Source organism: Pristiophorus japonicus, chromosome 13, assembly GCF_044704955.1.
Source record: "Pristiophorus japonicus isolate sPriJap1 chromosome 13, sPriJap1.hap1, whole genome shotgun sequence".
Lineage (NCBI taxonomy): Eukaryota > Metazoa > Chordata > Chondrichthyes > Pristiophoridae > Pristiophorus > Pristiophorus japonicus.
The window spans coordinates 938,601-961,555 of NC_091989.1; the positions used below are offsets into that span (position 1 = coordinate 938,601).

General features: G+C 46.5%; 1 protein-coding gene across 1 annotated transcript in view; it reads right to left on the bottom strand.

The window, feature by feature from the left end:
- The window catches only part of LOC139277933 (semaphorin-3E-like), a 295,608-nt gene that overhangs the window by 92,001 nt on the left and 180,652 nt on the right, over positions 1-22,955 (bottom strand). Inside the window, exon 5 of the mRNA XM_070896556.1 lies at positions 4,229-4,322. Coding sequence (XP_070752657.1) covers positions 4,229-4,322 — 94 coding nt within the window. The remainder of the gene's footprint in view (positions 1-4,228; positions 4,323-22,955) is intronic.

Here is a 22,955-nt window from a genome sequence, read left to right on the forward strand (position 1 = left end):
GCAACCATTCAGGGTTAAAACAACAGTAGCATCTCATTGAGCCACAATCTGGGAGCAAATGTATTTCATATTTTGCTACTTTCTTTGCCAAGAACATGATGCAAAATATGTAAAAAGGAAGATGGGAAACAATAATAAGACAAGGCCACTTGGAGATCTTTGAGATAACAGTCTTTGAGAGTGGGATAAATAATACTTTACTCTGGAATTAAATATTAATAAAGGGATCTCTGGAAATCCCAAACAAGTTGCCATTGGAGAAAGGTCAGCAGCACTGAAATTTGTATATTTATTTTGTATCCTTGGCGCTAACAGTGTGCAGGAGAGATATTCCTGGAGGAACATTGAACACTGATGGGTAATGCAGACTCTTAGCCACACACACAAGTGACTCGCTTGCCACATTATTCTTTCCTCTCTCTCTCTCTCTCTCCCCATCAATATTATTTTTTATGAGCTCCACAAATCATTGAATAGTGAGAGTTGTGAACATTGCCGATATCTCTGAGGTAATGTAAATGCATATGAAACGTGAAAAATAATGATTCTGTTTACTAACTCTGTCATCCTTCCCCTCTGGAATACTGACTGTTCATCTGGAATCATTCAACATTGTTACCGTGCAGGGGGACGGAAGGTTTCAGAGGAGGGATGAGTATCAGGAACGGCTGCCCACATTTGACTTACCTTGGAGATATACATTTCATTGTTATTTTTATAGCGACTGATATTACACGGCAGAAGAAATGAAAACATAGAGCTATAAGAATGATCTGTACAGCAATTATTTCAACCTTACGAAGCACGGCGAAACCTTCTTGCATTGTACAAAGGTAACAATGAATATTCGAGTCACTAACAGAAATACATCACAACTTGAACAGTAAATCTTTCAATGCTTTAAAAAACCTATCATCATTAAATAATTCCAGCTGTCAACTTGTCTTCATAGAAAGATAGAAACATAGAAAATAGGTGCAGGAGCGGGTCATTCGGCCCTTCGAGCCTGCACCGCCATTCAATATTATCATGGCTGATCATGCAACTTCAGTACCCTTTCCTGCTTTCTCTCCATACCCCCTGATCCCTTTAGCTGTAAGGGCAACATTTAACTCCCTTTTGAATATATCCAACGAACTGGCCTCAACAACTTTCTGTGGTAGAGAATTCCACAGGTTTACAATTCTCTGGGTGGAAAAAGTTTCTCCTCATCTCAGTTCTATATGGTTTACCTCTTATCCTTAGACTGTGACCCCTGGTTCTGGACTTCCCCAACATCGGGAACATTCTTCCTGCATCTAACCTGTCCAATCCCGTCAGAATTTTATATGCTTCTATCAGATCCCCTCTCATTCATCTAAATTCCAGTGAATATAAGCCTAGTCGGTCCAGTCTTTCTTCATATGTCAGTCCTGCCATCCTGGAAATCAGTCTGGTGAACCTTTGCTGCACGCACTGAAAAGCAAGAATGTCCTTCCTCAGATTAGGAGACCAAATCTGCACACAATATTCAAGGTGTGGTCTCACCAAGGCCCCGTACAACTGCAGCAAGACCTCCCTGTTCCTATACTCAAATCCTCTCGCTAGGAAGGCCAACATGACCGGGAGAATGCAAACTGAGGGTAGAATTTGCCCCGCTTTCAAACAGTATTGGACATAGTAAATAGAATATTGCGTTACTAGCATTATTTCATCCTTGGGAATAACCCATAACTTACACTTGTGGATTGGAGGTATGTGTGTGTGAAACAGCCCAGAAATAAATTGTTACTGGTGCAATATCCACTTTTCATAATTTTTGCTGCCAAATCATAGAAACAGATTGGAACAAATTTATCTCGGATTCAGAGATCTATACATGGCAGTGAGCTCTGATTGTAACATGGAAACTGGTAACGTTTCAGAGACAGAGGCCGGTATCTTCCCGAATGTCAGTGGGCGGGATCGGTGGGAAAGTGTTTTTTTTATTGATAGCGGATCAGGAACTCGCTGTCAACCTGCCGCAGCGCACCTCTGCCCATGCCGGATCTGAGCGCTGGGCAGACCTGACCGGCAGTGGCGGACAACCCAATTATAATCATTATAATGTACTTAGTGGACCCTCACAGGCTTTTTGAACTTGCATTTTTACTTTAACTTCATGGCTACGGGAACCACACTGTTCGGGGACCACGGCTGTCAGCCTGAGGCAGGAGTTCAGTGGCCATTGCTCCAACTGATTCCTTGACAGCATCAAATGTACAGTAAAAGCTCCCACCTGACAGATCATCACTTTCCTCAGCCACAAGCTGTTTCTCAGTCCATTTCCAGCATAGATTCTGCAGGTTTTCCACTTTCCACTCTCCATCCACTCTCGCCTCATTGGAAGAATTCTCTCAACATTCATTGATTGCTTTTGTCATCTCTACTTCACCTAAGATTTATTCCATCAACATGGGTGCCCTTTATACTCTCTCACCTTGGTCCTCAGAATCCAACCATGATCAGCGCCAACACCAGCATCACCACCAACAACACCAACCTTCTCCGCAATCACCTGATGCTGCACAGGACACAGGCCATCAGCACCCGACCACATTGCTGCCCGGGACACCAGGGATGCCCCACCATGGCCACATTTACTTCACTTGACGCTGTACACCCTGGCTGCCACATGATGCACCAGGTTGGCACCACCCCACACCGACAACATAAAGCATCCCTACAATGCCCAATCCATTCCTTTCACACTCATCACCATTGTGGGGGGTACCATTATGTCTCATCATTCACTGCAACTCACTTCCAAAGGTGCACACAAATCTGTCCAAGAACACAAAGTGTTGAAATTAAAGGTTTTAATGTTTGACAGCACATTAACAGAAACTTTACATGAACATTGGATAAAGGACCCTTGTGTTGTTAGTTGGCATGATTGCATTAGGATGAGGCTGAGTGTGAGGGGTGGCTAGTGAGATGGGGAAGTGACAATGTAGAGAGACAGAGGGATGGGTGGAGGTGCAAGATAAGTTGGTGTGAGTAAGGATGTGCAGGAGTAGGGTAAGGAAGGCAGAGTGATGGGGATGTGATGAGTGGCACAGCAGGATGAGGTTGAGTGTGGTTTGCAGTAACGTTTCGTGATCTACTGAGATCATTGAAAGGTTTGTGTCACTGCAGCCTGGTCCTCCTGACCACATCCCTGCTTGTGCCCTCCTGTGCAATGTGCAACCAGGCTGCATTGGTCTTCTGGGGAGGTCTGTTCTGCCCATGGGAAGGCAAGAGAACCTCCCTGCATGCTGTGACTCCCTCCATAAGCATCTGGAGGGAGTGATGGGAGAGCCTGGGTACAGCCATGCTCCTCTGTGCTGATAGTCAGTGTTTGCAGCACCTCAATGCTGTAGACCACTGACGGCACAACTATCAAAATGAATGTGGACATGGTCCCTTTAAGGAAACTGGCTGATGACGCGTTGTGAATGATGTTACCAGACCCGCTTCTTGTAATTGGCCGAGAAACACGCTGGGTGGAGCTTAACAAGCCCATTCAACGTAAGTTCATTTTAGGCAGCGGATGGAGCCAGTGCAGGGCAGTGACCCGCCACTGATATCGTCAACACCGGACCCGCCGAGGTTGGCAACATCCTGGCTCATGAGTTCAAATCTTCCCAGGGCAGTTTAAGAATTCGAATTCCGTTTTTAAAAAGCTTTTATGAATCTGTAAATAAAAAAACAAGTTGGTATCAGTAAAAGTGACCATGAAGCTGTCAGATTGCCATAAATATCTGTTGCTTCACTGATGTCCTTTGGAGAAGGAAACCTGCTGTGTGGCCACATTGTGACTGCAATGCTGCATCAACATGATTGACTCTGATCTGCCCTGAAATGGCCTTACAACTGATGGGCTTTGATCAAACCCCGACATTTCAAGAGGCCCTTGGCCACCTTCTCAGGGCTCTGTGGGTTGGCAAAAAATGCCGGCCATGCCAGCGACACCCATGTCCCGAGAATGTCCCGAAAATTGCCTCTTCAGCCCTCACGGAGGAGTATGTTTTTCGAGTCACCACTGCAGCATACTTGGAAAATATAGATCATAATGTCCATTTCAAGGGCCTTCCTTGAGAAGTGATTCCCGAACTCGATTAATCTTTGAAACAGTTGCATTTAAATTGCATTCCCTTGTCTGAATCAAGGTTGCCAATTGAAAGTCGAGCTGTGTTATCTCGCTCACTGATTGCTAACATTTACTTACCAACCAAAGTGGAGGTACAAGATTTGCTTGGGTCGTAAGGGCACTTGTTTCGGCCATACTCAACCGGCTGAGACTCCAGCTTGAAGACTCGGTCCTGTAAATGTAATAAGGAAACAAACAAATTAATAGCCGCTTATAATTCAATTAAACAGAGACAGAATCACCAACATGGGACTAACGGGACAAATTCTTCCTCTGCATCAAATGCCAGGAACACACATTTTATAATTACGTACTCTCAGCTCATAGGAAAACTATTAAAATGAATGGACAGAAATTGCAGATGGGTGTGTGTAATTTTGCAATATGTGTTGTTGGCATATGTTGCGAGAACTAACATGGAATTTTAACTCTCAATTGTCAAGTTATTTAATACTTTACATTCAGGGGAAAATACCTCGGGTCACGAGCCAGTGTAACGAAGTAAGATTCGGGAAGCTGAAATCTACAATCTCAAAGCAAGGCTAGAAATTCTGTCGCAGCCCGTTTCGGGTGATAACTTTTGAACAGTGAGAAAAATATCGCTGGCCGACAATTCCGAGAACTCCAGCTTTAGCGCTCCATGAAGGAAGTGGAGCTAAATCAAGCGCGAAGCACTTCTCCCAGGGTGCTAAAGTGTGTGAGGGCGTTAGCGACAGAGCGCTGAGCAGTGCTGCCGACATCACAGGCTCCTCCCCTCGCTTATAGGGAGGGGCCAATGATGGTTTACAACATTCTCCTACACAGCTCTGTGGGGCCAGGGGGCTGCACGACTGCCAGTATAGCCCCGATCACTCAGAGCGGAGGGCTGAGCCATCGCGCAGCAATACTGGACTGGTGCGAAGAAGTTTGCTCTGCCTGCCCACCATCGCTGTCTTTAAATATCACTCCGCGAGCGGTCGGCCGAGGTGACACCGCCTCCTGTTGCTGCCATTGTTGACGCCCGGAGATGCTGCAGGGGGCGGGACCGAATATTGTTGAGTTAATATTTTTGAATTCTAAATTGGTTGCAGTTGTAAAGTGATAATTACCGCACTAAACTAAATGGGCACGTGATTTATTCTGATTTAATTTACCGGACAGTAACGGGGTGCTGCGCACCGAATGATGTCATGATCTAGGTGGATCAATGATCAATAAGACTGAGGCGATGAGTGTTAGTGCCAGCACACAACCACCAGGGAAGTTCACTTTGGGGGAGAAATTCAGCTGCTTTGCGCCTCCCGTTATTGCCTGTAGGGGGCGGTAACGGGACGCTAATGGGTTAGCAACCGGCCGTGGAGAATCCACCGACACCTGTTTTTAGCTGCACGGATCATTCCTCAGCTCTCTGCCGCTAACCTGTTTTTAAACTACTTCTCACTAATGTGAAGTTGGCGGGTGTCGGTGAATTTGCCGAGCCCGGTCGCTAACCCCTTAGCGTCCCATTACCGCCCCCTGCAGGCGCTAACTTGAGGGGTAAAGCAGCCGAATTTCTCCCCCATGTGTCTCCAGGGGATGTATATAAAATATTAATGGCAGAAGACTGACAGACATTGGTAAGAAGTAGTTTAAAAACAGATTATTTGGAAGACTTGCTTTGCTCAGAGAACGATAAATGTATGAATCGGCCAGCTGGGTAGAGGCAGAAACATTGAGGTGTTGCAAGTTAGGCTGCAGGTTGTAATGGGAGAATTGGAATACAGAGCGTCTTTGGATTGAACGAGCTTTCCTTCTCCTTTCCTGTTGTGTATACCTTTCCTTATGGTGTCAGTCGTAATTACAAGGTCCAGCTTGAGCAAAACTTGGGTTTTTGAATCGCGTGCTCTGAATATGTATATGTTTGAAACTTGGAAAGGACAGCGTTGGATTTTGTTCCAATACTTTGTATATTATAGAGAAGTACTTTGTATATTATAGAGAAGTACTTTGTATATTATAGAGAAGTACTTTGTATTTTATAGAGAAGTACTTTGTATTTTATAGAGAAGTACTTTGTATATTATAGAGAAGTAGCCACAGATTCCAGTGACAAATTCAGGACTTTGACATTATCTTATAAACACTAATAAGAGTTCTTTGTTCAGTTTCAAAGTTTGTGTAGACTTTGCTAAGGGCTTCATGACGTACGGCATTAACCATTACTACATCTTGAGACCTTGCTTCTGTTTTGTTACTCCCTGCGTCAGGGGGCGCAGCGGGAAGGGAGGCGAGGACACCTTTCGGGGCGCAAGGATGGGAAACTCGGCAACTCAAGTGCCGGGCCGTGAGCGCCGGGTCGCGGGGGGACCTTAAACACAAACCATTCCCAGAACGTTGCCCACACCACCATGACACAAATCGCTGAATATACGCAGGCGAGACCCCGAGCACAAAGGACCCAAACATCCGGCCCTTATGCTGAAAATTCCTTTCGAAAGCGTAACCTATTCCCGACGGGTAATTTTCCTGTCCGCCTCCGTTTTCACCCCGAGAACAGATGAGCCTAAAATCCAGCCCTTAGTGTACAATTAGCCCGCAAAATATATCAACCAAATGGGATTGTTTTTGTGCCTATAAACAGCATGAAAATACCATATTAATATTTTGACATTCCTTTTACAAACACTTCTCACTAAATGTATCCACTGACAGATCACGACAGTGCTAAGTGGTTTAATTTCCTGGCTTGCTTTCTGTTGATTTTGTTGGAACGTGTGCCGTGGGCAGGTCAGAACTTTTCATGGAACTGAAAGTTAGACAAACCGGTGCTCGAAAGGGAGAGGTTAGTAGTCACTGAATCATCCAGAACCCCGCACTTCAGGGCAGGATACTCTTCAATGTCTCTTGCTGATAGATTGCTGAATCATTTAATGTTAACGCATTGACAAAATGATTTGTGATTTATTTCAGTATAACCCAGTTGCCTGGATTAGACAGTTCTGGTTGAAGAGCAAGAGCAAGTTGCATGTTTTCTATCAAACAGCATTTGCAAAGATGAGTCTTTGGCCATTGTTAATGCAGAGTGTTCATCAGTTTCCAATTCTTCTCCAAGCAGAACAGCATGGTTAATATTTTATGATGTTTAAGACTTTCCTCCAATACTCATATGGTCTTTCAGAATCTTATTAAAATTAATATTTGTCGCCTTACATTGATACTGTATTTGAAAAACTACAGAATTTGGTAGAAATGACTGTTGTAATTGTACGAACGTATCGTGCTCATACAGAACACCTTCCTATTTTAGCTGAAGATAAATAAACTAACAGCGCCATTAGTGGCAGGGGTTTTTTCCCGAAAACATTTTTACCTTTTGGAAAGGGCCAGTGCTTTTTTTAAAAGAAATGTTCGGCACACAGTTTTTGTTTGCTTAAGAAAGAGATGAATGATCCTGTCCTCAGGATGTCCCACAGCACTTTACAACCAGCAGGTTAGTTTTTTTGAAGTGCAGCCACTGTTGTAAACACAGCAACTTGGGTATAGCAGAGTCCCACAGTCACCAGTTTCTGATAGTGTTGGTTGACAGAGGAATGTTGGCCAATGTCTCGGGAGAATCCCCTGCTTCTCCACAAATAATGTCACAGGAATGTTTACATCTGCAGGCACGGCCTTGGTTCAACATTTCATTTTAAAGGCAGCAGGGCTGATTCTAACTGCCGCTGGGATCTCTCTCTCTCTCTCTCTCTCTCTCTCTCCCACCCAATCTCTCTCTCCCTCTCCCCCTCTCCCTCTCCCTCTCCCCCTCTCCCTCTCTCTCCCTCGCCCCCCCCATCTCTCCCTCTCCCTCTCTCTCTCTCTCTCTCTCTCTCTCTCCCATCCCTCGCCCCCAGTCTCTCCCCCTCGCTCCCAGTCTCTCGCCTCCAGTCTCTCCCCCTCGCCCCCAGTCTCTCCCCCTCATCCCAGTCTCTCGCCTCCAGTCTCTCCCCCTCACCTCCAGTCTCTCCCCCTCGCTGAGGGCAAGATCATTCATCTCTTTCTTAAGCAAACAAAAACTGTGTGGCGAACATTTCTTTAAAAAAAAGCACTGGCCCTTTCCAAAAGGTAAAAATGTTTTCTGGACAAACGGAGAACACAAGTTTCTACCCCTGTCACTAATGGCGCTGTTAGTTGATTTATCTTCGTCAGCTAAAATAGGGAGGTGTTCTGTATGAGCATGGTACGTTCGTACAATTACAACAGTCATTTCTACCAAATTCTGTAGCTTTTCAAATACAGTATCAATGCTATCATCGACCCACCTCCACCAAAACCAGGGGGTTCTTTTCATTCTCAGATTTATGGGAATGGAGCGGGAAAAAGAGCCTCCACCTTTCCTGCAGATCGGGGAATGTTAATATTCCCGAGTATCCGTGACAATACAGCACTCAGTTAGCACTGCACCCAAATGTCAGCCTGAGATGTGAGCTGAAATTTCCAGTGGGTTCACTCCACCTGACCGAATCGCTGACATATCCCAGACTGGTTCAGCACTGAGCATGTTGGCAGCTGAGCCTAGCTGACCCGAAATAGTCACATTAAATAGTGCTGACAGATCCCATGATGCCATCATATAAATAGTAATAAAATGCATCATCACATCACATTGTTAGATTGGGATAATAATTGCTCTGTTTACTAGGTGTAGCAAAATGATAAATATGTCGGGGCAGAATTTGCGGTGGGTATAATGGCATGCCCTCGGAGTGCACCGACATATTGCCTTTCAAATGCACAGCAAGTTTGGGATTTCCACATGCGCTAAATCCTGATCATGTGATCTGTCAAGTTCCGAATTAACAGAACATCCGCTCCGAATGTATTACCCTCAGCGCCGGCACAGAGTTGGGCAAATTGCCCACCAACTGCCCAGCAATTAGGCATGAACATTTCTCGCCTAAAGGGACACCAATCATGATAAATCTTCATCTGATGCTTTTTTGGTTCAAATTGCTATAAATATGTTTGCCCTTTACACTGAGCATGCCCGATGGATTAGTAAACCCCCAAAAGTTCAGTATGTACATCTAGACCGGGGGCAAGGGGGAGACCCGGTGCGAGGGGGAGACTGGGGTTGGGAGGGAGAGAAACCGACGGGGGGGAGAGAGAGAGACCGGGGGTGGGGGGAGGGAGAGAAATCGGGGGTGGGGGGGGGGGGGGGGAGAGAGAGAGACCGGGGCGAGAAATGAGGAGAGCGGGGGCAAGAGATGGGGAGAGCGGGGGCGGAAGAGCGGGGGCGAGAGAGAGGGAGAGCGGGTGTTATGTATTGTCCAGGTACATTAAATGTATGGTTACAATGGTGCACCACAGAGGGCGCTGTGGTAGGAGACCTGGAAGTACCTGCAAGACAGAGTATAAAAGGCTGCCCACCACACCTGCGAGGCACTCTGGAGTTACACAATAAAGGACTGAGGTCACAGCAGTTACTACAACACCAGACTGTGTGGAGTCAGTGATTTGCGTGCTACATACATCACATTGGCGATGAGGACACGGACGAACTTCACGCAACCATGGCCACTCTGGGCTCGCTAAAGGATTTTACAGTGGGTAATGATTGGGAGGCCTTTACGAAAAGGCTCGAGTACTACTTTATAAGCAAACGACCTGACGGAGGACACGAACACACTGAGAGAGAAGCATAAGGCGATATTGCTGTCCAGTTGTGGCAATGAGGTTTACTGTCTCGTCAGGGATTTGCTGGCCCCCGCGAGCACCAAGGACAAGTCATATGAGGAGCTGATCGCACTCATTTGTGACCAACTGAAATCGAAGGAGAGCATCCTCACGGCCAGGCACAAATTCTACCACCACTGCAGACCTGAGGGCCAGGATGTCACCAAATATGCTGTGGACATCAGGAGACTCGCGGCGCCGTGTGATTTTGGCGCACACCTTGACGAGGCGTTGCAAGACATTTTTGTTGTGGGGATTGGCCATGAAGGTTTCCTTCACAAGCTGCTATCCGCTGAACGTACAGTCACCATGAAGCAAGCCATCACCATCAGCTGGGCGTTTATGACCTCGACTTGCAGCACCAAGCTGATGATCCACACGGTCTCGAACCCGGCAGGCACTGTCCACAGGATAGCGCCCGTCACGGACAAAACTGCAGAACGTGGCTCTGCCCAGGGCAGAGAGCACGGACCTCGGGATCCTGGAACTCAGAGTCCGCCGAGGGGGCTAATCGAATAGCACCATGCTGGCGCTGTGGAGGAAGCCATGGGGCTCACCGGTGCAGGTTTGCGGAGTATACATGCAATACCTGCCGCACGAAAGGCCACCTTCAGCGTATGTGCAAAAGAAACCTGACTCACTGTGTGGCTGAGGAGATGGGGAATGATCTGTTATCCAGCGAGGAGCAGGCAGAAGAAGATGATGCGTTTGGACTATATACTTGTACCAACGATTCGGTCCCAGTGGTTTTGGAAGTCAAGATTAACGGAGTCCCAGTGAATATGGAAGTGGACACTGGATCGGGTCAGTCGCTGATGAGTCAGGAAACTTTTGATAAACTGTGGATCAACCCAGCTGCACGACCCAAGCTGGTCCCGGTCACGGTGAAGCTGCGTACCTACACCAAGGAACTGATCCCTGTTCTTGGCAGAGCGGATGTACAGGTATCTCACGGTGGCGAGACACACGGTTTACCTTTGTGGATCATTGCAGGCGATGGGCCGATGCTACTCGGCAGGAGGTAGATGGGGAAGGTCCGTGGGAGCTGGGAAGACTTCATTCCTCCACAGACCGCTGTCCCCCGTGTTCCCAAAGAGCAGCGCCGACCGAGCTGGAGGAGAAAGAAGGGCTTCGATGGGCTGCACCAGCAGGCACTGTTGGCCTGCAGGCAGAGGCTGGTTCCGGAGGATGCGGTGGTGCGGGGGCCGGTGCGTTGTGGCTCCCCGGTACGGTCGAAGTGTGGTGGGTCCAGAGAGAGTCGAGAGCGAACTGGTAGGCAGCAGCAGGCTAGAGTTCAGCAGGGAAACCAACCTCGCAAGAGGGTCCGGAGAAGGAAAGCTGTTCATCGGCGGTCTAAACCTCGACACAGATGAACAGGCCCTGGAAGAAGTGCTCTCCAGGTACGGGCAGGTCTCCGAGATGTGAGTGATCACGGACACCCAAGCGTCCCGCGGTTTCGGCTTCAGCACAAATGTTCTTGGCCGTTTTTTTTTGCTGACACCTAATCCTTCTTTAAACTCAACCCCATCCACAACTGCATGAAGAGAGTAACATGTCATGCCAGAAGCCTCTGAATCTCCACCTCTTGGAAATGCAGACGGCATCCTCTGCGCTTGCAAAACAGATGTAGAGCAGAAACGGGATTCACATTTTCCTTCTCAAACTCGTTCAGCAGTGCGGTCAAGCCACTCACATCCTCAATTGTTCAGTAATTGTAGGAAGCTCCTCCTCAACAAAATGAGCGTTTAACCTACGCCTTTTCTGTACCATTTCTTCAGGCACACTACGTCTCTTTTGGCTTGGAACCTCCTTTTCTGTAATCGGCTGCAACTGTTGGCGGAGTTATTTCTAGGTAAAGGGGCACAGCGAGCTCAAGATGGTGGCGAGCCTCATGGCAGCAGAAGTCTGCAGAAAAAGGCAAGCAGAGCACCTAAAATGGCGGCGCCCAGTGGAAGCCTCATGGGAACAACAAGATGGCATCTTAAAAGGGAAATGTACCTGGGAGTCTTAAAAGGGCCTTACACCATTGGCGGTCCCCACAAAGAAACTTTTGTAAGGCAAGAGCGAGTCTAAATGAGTAATGTGATTTGTATAATGGCGTGATTTAAGACAGGAGTTAATATTTTGATGCTGAAATGATCACTGTGTTTAAAATGATGGGTGATTTACGAAAAGAGTTAATACCACGAGGTACAAGTAAAAAGGTTAATGGATCTGTGACTAACATGACTAATGGACTAATGCAATTGCCGATTTTATTTGATTCATGCAATGGTTCAGCAGCAGCAGATGAGCCGCAAAGGCGAATACATTCTGAGAACAGAGGCAACGCACTAGTTGCAATACCCTGTCTCAGTGCAGCCCATTACCTCGGGCAAAAAGGGGCAGTATACCACCACCGTACCTCACCCAGTGGAGCTGGGATTAAATAATTGTTCAGTGTACCTGCAACCTTTTGTTATAATTCTTCAATGCATCTATATGTACCATACAAATGCATTGTCTATGTATACCTGCTTTCTGTTGGAGGTTATGCTCGTGTACTTCATCACTCATGTAAGGACTGCAAACAGCACGTGCTTGCACCGGATCGCAAGCATAATTTCCACATGGGGGAGAAGAGGGAAGTGAAATGTCATGGACTCTCACTCACAAATCAACCAGGACGAACAAGGCCGAGGTTACCGGCAATGGCTTTTGGAACTGGGGGGGAAGTGAGATGTTATGTATTGTCCAGGTACACTAAATGTATGGTTACAATGGTGCGCCACAGAGGGCGCTGTGGTGGGAGACCTGGAAGTACCTGCAAGACAGAGTATAAATGGCTGCCCACCACACCTGAGAGGCACTCTGGAGTTACACAATAAAGGACTAAGGTCAGAGCAGTTACTACAACACCAGACTGTGTGGAGTCAGTGATTTGAGTGCTACATACATCACAGCAGTGGCAAGAGGGAGGGAGAGCGGGGGCGAGAGGGAGGGAGAGACTTGGGATGGGGAAGATACTGGGGGGGGGGGGGGGGGGGTGAGACCTGTTTGCTGATTGGAGCACCGTCCCATGTGACCCCAGGTACACTCACGCACACAGTGCGCCCTGGGATCTGTGAACAACTCCGCAGCATCTGACAGCAGCATCTCGGAGCAGGGTTCCCAGCGGGTCAGTGTGCATTCGGTTCAGAGGTCGGCGGCACACTCCGCAGCCAAGCCACCAGCCAGTTTCAGGGCCATCCTATTTGAATGGATTTACAATGTTGCTGCACAGAGATTACGAGGAACATGACTCCTGTCATGTGTCACTGCGAGACCCGTTTTCTGACTGGTTCAGTTGGCTGGGTGAGGTAATGGGATCGATAATGTCGCTGACGTGAGCAACATCACAAACTTAAACTGACAATCCTGATAACCCTTCAAACCGCTGAGTGAAATACATGGATTGGGGGAAGTGGTTTTTACAAGGAGCCACGAAGCAATGCTACCAATGCTGCAAGTTACAGGGTGTCTCCAGCTATCTGAAGGCTGCTTTTGCCATCATGTCTTCTCAAAGGGTGGCGTTTCCTATCACCTTTACTTCCTGTTTTTGAGTAATATACTCACAATGACACATTTGATTTAATCTTTGTTTCATTAGGATTTGTTACGCAGATTTCTTTACCAAACTACAGAAAACCGAGACAGAATATTTATTTATTATATATTATTGGTACCATTCCCTCACTTTCCACGACAAGCAGCTTCCGTCATCTCTCAGTGCCCCACCCTGCTTCCATCTCTCTGTGCACCCCCCCCTCCCCCCCACTTTGTCCATCCTATTACAGTGAATGTGCCCAGAGAAAGCATTTTGATTGGTCTTTATGAAGGTGACATTAACTTCGGCAGGGGCAGAAAGGACCAATGGAGAGGGAGGAGGGAGGGGTGTATAATGGGCGTGTCACACCTCCGCTGAGCCTGAACTTTACCCCCAGTGTCTTTTGTTAATTATCTCTCTCTTCCTGTTGGCTTGCCTCACATTCTGTTTTGCACCATTTCGACAATATTCATCTTAGTCCCGGCTTTGATGTTATCACAGAGAGCTTTATCCAAAGTTATATAATCTCTCTGTGAAGCCCCAGCCTTCAATGCACTTTGTCTCCTGACTGGAATCTAATGGTTTGTCCATTTTCGCTCGTTGTGTAAATATTTCCCAGTGATGATGGATCTTTACCTCTTTTGCCTTGGTAACTCTGCCAACTTTTCTTTCTGTTAAATCTGAGCAAGGCCCTTCATTATCTCACTACTTTTCCAGTCAAATGTCCTTGTCCTTGACTTTTGCCTTTTCCTATACAAAGCATAATTATATTGTGCTGCTATATTTATGGGTTCCAGATCTTGGTCACTGTAGAAAGGTAGCAGTTTATATTCCAAATACCAGATGCCTTCAATCAAGGTTTGGATTTACGTCCGTGAATGATAAATGACTCAACGATCTAATCGAGACTTGAGCTGAGATTTTATCCCTTGGTGGGAGTCGTGCTCCTGCTCCCCCAGGTCCACAAGGAAACTTTTCTGGACCTTTTCTGGCCCAGGATCCACTTTCCGCCCAGTGGGGCGAGCTTCCCCTCGCCGTCGTGGGTCAAAACTGCAGTTGACCTCTGATGACCAATTTACATATTTAAGTCGGATCTTCTGCTGGATATCCCACAAGCCTGCTACAAACAGCAGGCGAAAATTACATCCCCTGGGACGGCAGCAGGACCAGGCCATATAGGGTTAAAGTCAGGCCTCTGGTTTGGAACACGCGTGAGGTGAGACCCGAGCCACTTCACCGCACTGACCGAGGACCCACTTCACCGCACTGACCGTTCACCGGACTGACCACGGTACCACTTCACCACACTGACCGTTCACCGCACTGACCGAGGAGCCACTTCACCGCACCAACCGTTCACCGGACTGACCACGGAACCACTTCACCACACTGACCGAGGACCCACTTCACCGCACTGATTGTTCACCGGACTGACCACGGAACCACTTCACCGCACTGACCGAGGACCCACTTCACCGCACTGACTGTTCACCGCACTGACTGTTCACCGCACTGACTGTTCACCGCACTGACCGCAGACCCACTTCACCGCATTGACCGTTCACCGCACTGACCGAGGAGCTGGTGCTGGACGAAGAAAACATAGAAACATAGAAAATAGGTGCAGGAGCAGGCCATTCGGCCCTTCGAGCCTGCACCACCATTCAATAAGATCATGGCTGATCATTCCCTCAGTACCCCTTTCCTGCTTTCTCTCCATACCCCTTGATCCCTTTAGCCGTAAGGGCCATATCTAACTCCCTCTTGAATATGTCCAATGAACTGGCCTCAACAACTCTCTGCGGCAGGGAATTCCACAGGTTAACAATTCTCTGAGTGAAGAAGTTTCTCATCATCTCAGTCCTAAATGGACTACCCCTTATCCTAAGACTGTGTGCCCTGGTTCTGGACTTCCCCAACATCAGGAACATTCGTCCCGCATCTAACCTATCCCGTCCCATCAGAATCTTATATGTTTCTATGAGATCCCCTCTCATCCTTCTAAACTCCAGTGTATAAAGGCCCAGTTGATCCAGTCTCTCCTCATATGTCAGTCCCGCCATACCGGGAAGGATGGTAGTGTGAGAAATGTAAACCGGCTGGTCAAGTGGGGAGCGGTTTAAGAACAATGATCAGTGCGGCACACTATGGACTTTGAAGCACTGTAAATATTGTGGAAATGGACCATAAAAAGATCAGGAAACTAGCTTTTATAGCTAATAGACTTCGAAAACTAAAGCACATTTTTGTTGAAATACTCCTCCAGAAATGGCATTCCTCTGCTGAAGGCATTCTGGAAACTTTACCCAGAATGAATCAAGTCTTTGATTTTGAGTATTTATTTTACAGATCAGGCTCACTAATTAATCCTGACAGATCAAGACACCAGTAAGTGCCGAGGCTTCATTACCTGCCCCATCTGCTGTTTTTATTGGGTGCATTAGAATGTGGCCAGTGCACCTTGTGTAACTGGAGAACGGTCCCAACGGTTGAATCAACATGATGTTGGTCGGGATAGAGTTTAACAGCACTGCTGACTTCTGCATAGCCCCATAATTTAAAGCTGGATATTATTCAAAGTTGCACCCTGATTGAATATTCAATCATATAATAACAATGTATTCATAAGACGGGCTGAAGGTTTATTTTCACTGTAACTTAGCCAGCGAGCTGACTGAAGGTTCTGAATGAAAAGGATGGATTACCTCCTCACATGTTTCCTATCATCTCCCTGAGAAAAAAAACAGTGCCCATTCCTGAACTTTCCATTTAAACTGTTCTCAACACAAAAACAACTTTCATATTGATAATAGACCAATTCTTACAACAATTTTAAGTGAAATGAACCGTTTCAGTTTACAGAAATGCTGTACAACATCGTTCCCAATACCATTCATAAAAAGCAACTTGGCCAAGGGAATTGGGAGAAAGCCCATAACTCATTTACTGTCTGTGATCAATAACAGTATTTCTCATTATGAACTGAAATATAAAAATTGAAAATCCGGCTCATGTACATGTCGCCACTGACTTGGTGACTAACTGTGCTTCTTTGAAAGATTTTCCAACATTAATCTGTTGGACAAATTTTGCAAGTGTCTCTCTTGACTGAAGCCAAGGATTGGAGAGTCATGCTCGAGATCTTCTCATTGTAAACCAGAACATTGTGAAGACCATGAATTGAATGTGCCAACGTTCGCATCCAGTACTCTGGTCTGCTGTCCGGTCAGACCCTCACAGAACTTGCCCGCACCTGAAGCTAATAACGCGGATTAACATCGGCAAGTTCAGCAACCAATTTGCATAGTTGGCTGATACCATTGAACAGAAGCACCTAAATTTTAAATTATTTTCAGAATTTAGGTGGTCCCTAAGATGAGTTTCCGTGAGTGCAGCCCGCAATGTGCTTGAGGGTAAATCAATCCTACAGAAGGGGGCCTCAAATAAGCATTGGGCCCCGTGTTTGCGTAGGTAAAGAGTCTAACACCTTCTGCAGGCATAGGTAAAGGAAGCCTCTAGATTGTCCTTACCCAATATGGCGGGTGATGCACTTCCGGCCGGGAATGTGTGCTTCATGCCTGCTATATTGTGAGTAGAACATAAGAACATAAGAATTAGGAACAGGAGTAGGCCATCTAGCCCCTCGAGCCTGCTCCGCCATTCAACAAGATCACGGCTGATCTGGTCGTGGACTCAGCTCCACTTACCCGCCCGTTCCCCGTAACCCTTAATTCCCTTATTGGTTAAAAATCTATCTATCTGTGACTTGAATATATTCAATGAGCTAGCCTCAACTGCTTCCTTGGGCAGAGAATTCCACAGATTCACAACCCTCTGGGAGAAGAAATTCCTTCTCAACTCGGTTTTAAATTGGCTCCCCCGTATTTTGAGGTTGTGCCCCCCTAGTTCTAGTCTCCCCAACCAGTGAAAACAACCTCTCTGCCTCTATCTTGTCTAGCCCTTTCATTATTTTAAATGTTTCGAAAAGATCACCCCTCATCCTTCTGAACTCCAACGAGTAAAGACCCAGTCTACTCAATCTATCATCATAAGGTAACCCTCTCATCTCTGGAATCAGCCTCGTGAATCATCTCTGTACCCCCTCCAAAGCCAGTATATCCTTCCTTAAGTAAGGTGACCAAAACTGCACGCAGTACTCCAGGTGCGGCCTCACCAATACCCTATAAAGTTGCAGAAGGACCTCCCTGCTTTTGTACTCCATCCCTCTCGCAATGAAGGCCAACATTCCATTCGCCTTCCTGATTACCTGCTGCACCTGCAAACTAACTTTTTGGGATTCATGCAATGGTTTCATGCACAAGGACCCCCAGGTCCCTCTGCACCACAGCATGTTGTAATTTCTCCCCATTCAAATAATATTCCCTTTTACTGTTTTTTTTTTTTCCCCAAGGTGGATGACCTCACACTTTCCAACATTGTATTCCATCTGCCAAACCTTAGCCCATTCGCTTAACCTATCTAAATCTCTTTGCAGCCTTTCTGTGTCCTCTATACAACCTGCTTTCCCACTAATCTGCAAATTTTGTTACACTACACTCTGTCCCCACTTCCAGGTCATCTATGTATATTGTAAACAGTTGTGGTCCCAGCACCGATCCCTGTGGCACACCACTAACCACCGATTTCCAACCTGAAAAGGACCCATTTATCCCGACTCTCTGCTTTCTGTGAGCCAGCCAATTCTCTATCTATGCTAATACATTTCCTCTGACTCCGCGTACCCTTATCTTCTGCAGTAACCTTTTGTGTGGCACCTTATCGAATGCCTTTTGAAAATCTAAATACACCACAGTCATCGGTACACCTCTATCCACCATGCTCGTTATATCCTCAAAGAATTCCAGTAAATTAGTTAAACATGATTTCCCCTTCATGAATCCATGCTGCGTTTGCTTGATTGCACTATTCCTATCTAGATGTCCCGCTATTTCTTCCTTAATGATAGTTTCAAGCATTTTCCCCACTACAGATGTTAAACTAACCGGCCTAGAGTTACCTGCCTTTTATCTGCCCCCTTTTTTAAACAGAGACGTTACATTAGCTGCTTTCCAATCCGCTGGTACCTCCCCAGAGTCCAGAGACTTTTGGTAGATTATAACGAATGCATCTGCTATAACTTCCGCCATCTCTTTTAATACCCTGGGATGCATTTCATCAGGACCAGGGGACTTGTCTACCTTGAGTCCCATTAGCCTGTCCAGCACTACCCTCCTAGTGATAGTGATTCTCTCAAGGTCCCCTGGTTGGGGAGACTAGAACTAGGGGGCACAGCCTCAAAATATGGGGGAGCCAATTTAAAACCGAGATGAGAAGGAATTTCTTCTCCCAGAGGGTTGTGAATCTGTGGAATTCTCTGCCCAAGGAAGCAGTTGAGGCTAGCTCATTGAATGTATTCAAGTCACAGATAGATAGATTTTTAACCAATAAGGGAATTAAGGGTTACGGGGAGTGGGCGGTTAAGTGGAGCTGAGTCCACGGCCAGATCAGCCATGATCTTATTGAATGGCGGAGCAGACTCGAGGGGCTAGATGGCCTACTCCTGTTCCTAATTTTTATGTTCTTATGTTCTTCCCACATTCCTGTGACCAGCAATTTTTGGCATGGGTTTTGTGTCTTCCACTGTGAAGACCGAAGTAAAATAATTGTTTAAGGTCTCAGCCATTTCCACATTTCCCATAATTAAATCCCCCTTCTCATCTTCTAAGGGACCAACATTTACTTTAGTCACTCTTTTCCGTTTTATATATCGGTAAAAGCTTTTACTATCTGTTTTTATGTTTTGCACAAGTTTACTTTCATAATCTATCTTTCCTTTCTTTATTGCTTTCTTAGTCATTCTTTGCTGTCGTTTAAAATTTTCCCAATCTTCTAGTTTCCCACTAACCTTGGCCACCTTATACGCATTGGTTTTTAATTTGATACTCTCCTTTATTTCCTTGGTTATCCATGGCTGGTCATCCCTTCTCTTGCCGCCCTTCTTTTTCACTGGAATATATTTTTGTTGAGCACTATGAAAGAGCTCCTTAGAAGTCCTCCACTGTTCCTCAATTGTGCCACCGATTAGTCTGTGTTTCCAGTCTACTTTAGCCAACTCTGCCCTCATCCCACTGTAGTCCCCTTTGTTTAAGCATAGTATGCTCGCTTGAGACACTACTTCCTCATCCTCAATCTGTATTACAAATTCAACCATACTGTGATCACTCATTCCGAGAGGATCTTTTACTCGGAGATCGTTTATTATTCCTGCTTCATTACACAGGACCAGATCTAAGATAGCTTGCTCCTTTGTCGGTTCTGTAACATACTGTTCTAAGAAACAATCCCGTATGCATTCTATGAATTCCTCCTCCAGGCTACCCCGTGCGATTTGATTTGACCAATCGATATGTAGGTTAAAATCCCCCATGATTACTGCCGTTCCTTTTTCACATGCCTCCATTATTCCCTTGATTATTGCCCTCCCCATCGTGAAGTTATTATTTGGGGGCCTATAAACTACACCCACCAGTGACTTTTACCCCTTACTATCTCTAATCTCCACCCACAATGATTCAACATTTTGTTCATTAGAGCCAATATCGTCTCTCACAACTGCCCTGATATCATCCTTTATTAACAGAGCTACCCCACCTCCTTTCCCTTCTTGTCTATCTTTCCGAATCGTCAGATACCCCTGTATGTTTAATTCCCAGTCTTGGCCACCCTGCAACCACGTTTCTGTAATGGCCACCAAATCATACCCATTTGTATTGATTTGTGCCGTCAACTCATTTACTTTATTTCGAATGCTGCGTGCGTTTAGGTAGAGTGTTTTAATACTAGTTTTTAAACCATGATTTTTAGTTTTGGCCCCTCCTGCAGCCCCTTTATATTCAGTGGCCCTTTTTGTTTTTTGCCTTGGGTTTCTCTGCCCTCCACTTTTACTCATCTCATTTCTGTCTTTTGCTTTTGTCTCCTTTTTGTTTCCCTCTGTCTCCCTGCATTGGTTCCCATCCCCCTGCCTTATTAGTTTAACTCCTCCCCAACAGCACTAGCGAACACTCCCCCTAGGACATTGGTTCCGGTCCTGCCCAGGTGCAGACCGTCCGGTTTGTACTGGTCCCACCTCCCCCAGAACCGGTTCCAATGCCCCAGGAATTTGAATCCCTCCCTGCTGCACCATTGCTCAAGCCACGTATTCATCTGAGCTATCCTGCGATTCCTACTCTGACTAGCACGTGGCACTGGTAGCAATCCCGAGATTACTACTTTTGAGGTCCTACGTTTTAATTTAGCTCCTAGCTCCTTAAATTCGTCTTGTAGGACCTCATCCCTTTTTTTACCTATATCCTTGGTACCAATGTGCACCACGACAACTGGCTGTTCTCCCTCCCTTTTCAGAATGTCCTGCGCCCGCTCCGAGACATCCTTGACCCTTGCACCAGGGAGGCAACATACCATCCTGGAGTCTCGGTTGCGGCCGCAGAAACACCTATCTATTCCTCTTACAATCGAATCCCCTATCACTATCGCTCTCCCACTCATTTTCCTGCCCTCCTGTGCAGCAGAGCCAGCCACGGTGCCATGAACTTGGCTGCTGCTGCCCTCCCCTGATGAGTCATCCCCCTCAACAGTACTCAAAATGGTGTATCTGTTTTGCAGGGGGATGACCACAGGGGACCCCTGCACTATCTTCCTTGCACTGCTCTTCCTGCTAGTCTTCCATTCCTAGCTAGCTGTGGACCCTTCACCTGGGGTAAGACCAACTCGCTAAACGTGCTACTCACGTCATTCTCAGCATCGTGGATGCTCCAGAGTGAATCCACCCTCAGCTCCAATTCCGCAACGCGGTCCGTCAGGAGCTGGAGGTGGACACATTTCCCACACACGTAGTCGTTCGGGACACCGGAAGTGTCCCCGAGTTCCCACGTGGTACAGGAGGAGCATATCATGTGACCAAGCTCTCCTGCCATGTCTTAACCCTTAGATACACTTAAATTGGCAACAACAATGTTAAAGTTTACTCACTGTTATAGAAGAGAAAAAAGAAAAACTACTCACCAATCCAGCCAATCACTTACCCCCTTGGCTGTGATGTCACATTTCTGTTTCTTTCTACTTCTTTTTTGCCTTCTCCCTGTAGCTGCACAAGTCACGCCTCTCACTGCCGCTGGGCCTTTTATAGGCCTCACCAACGATCTCCCGACGCTGCTCCCGACTGCCGCCGACGTTGGGCCCCGGACTCTCTGCTGTGCCTTTTATAGGCCTCACCAACGAAGTAGGAAACGGCTAACCCCAATGATGGAGAGTCAGTAATGAGGGGTCAACAATTTCAAATTGTCAGAGAGTAAAGCAAAGGGTCATGGTTGATGGATGTTTTTGTGACTGGAAGGATGTTTCCAGTGGGGTTCCGCAGGGCTCAATGCTGGATCCCTTGCTTTTTGTGGTATACATCAATGATCCATACTTGAATATGGGTGTATGATTAAGAAGTTTGCAGATTATACTAAAATCGCCGATGTGGTTGATAATGAAGAAGAAAGCTGTGGACTGCAGGAAGATATCAATGAACTGGTCAGGTGGGCAGAACAGTGGCAAATGGAATTTAACCTGGAGAAGTGTGAGGTAATGCATTTGGGGAGGTCTAACAAGGAAGGGGATGGTATGACATTGAAAACTGCAAAGGATCAAAGGGACCTTGGAGTGCATGTCCACAGATCCCTGAAGGTAGCAGGCCAGGTAGATAAGGTAATTAAGAAGGCATATGGAATGCTTGCCTTTATTAGCTGAGGCATAGAATACAAGAGCTTGAAATGTATAAATCACACATTACAGGAAGGATGTGATTGCACTGGAGAGGGCACAGAGGAAATTTACAAGGATGTTCCCGGGAGTGGAGAATCTTAGCTATGAGGACAGATTGGATAGGCTGGATTTGTTTTCCTTGGAACAAAGGAGGCTGAGGGGAGACCTGATTGAGGTGTATAAAATTATGAGGGTCCTAGGTATAGTGGATAGGACGAACCTATTTCCCTTAGCAGAGGGGTCAACAAACAGGGGGCATAAATGTAAAGTATTTGGTAGAAGGTTTAGAGGTGATTTGAAGGACAATTTCTTCACCCAGAGGGTGGTGGGGGTCTGGAACTCACTGCCTGAAAGGGTGGTAGAGGCAGAAACCCTCACCACATTTAAAAAGTATTTGAATGTACACTTGAAGTGCCGTAACCTACAAGGTTACGGACCGAGAGCTGGAAAGTGGGATTAGGCTGGATAGCTCTTTGTCGACCGGCACGGACATGATGGGCCGAATGGCCTCTTTCTGTGCTGTAAATTTCTATGATTCTATGAGCGAGTTTAGGAGAAATGGCTTTAGACAGAGGGTGACTGAAACATGGAGAGCTTTGTCACAGCGAGTGGTTAAGGCAAGATCCACTGCATCTTTTATAGGAAAATTGGATAGATATTTGATGAGAGAAAGGTACATGGCCATGGGGAGACTGCGGAGCAGTGGGTTTAGTTCTGGCTTGCTCGAACCAGGAATTACAATGGCCCCAATGGCCCTATTCTATG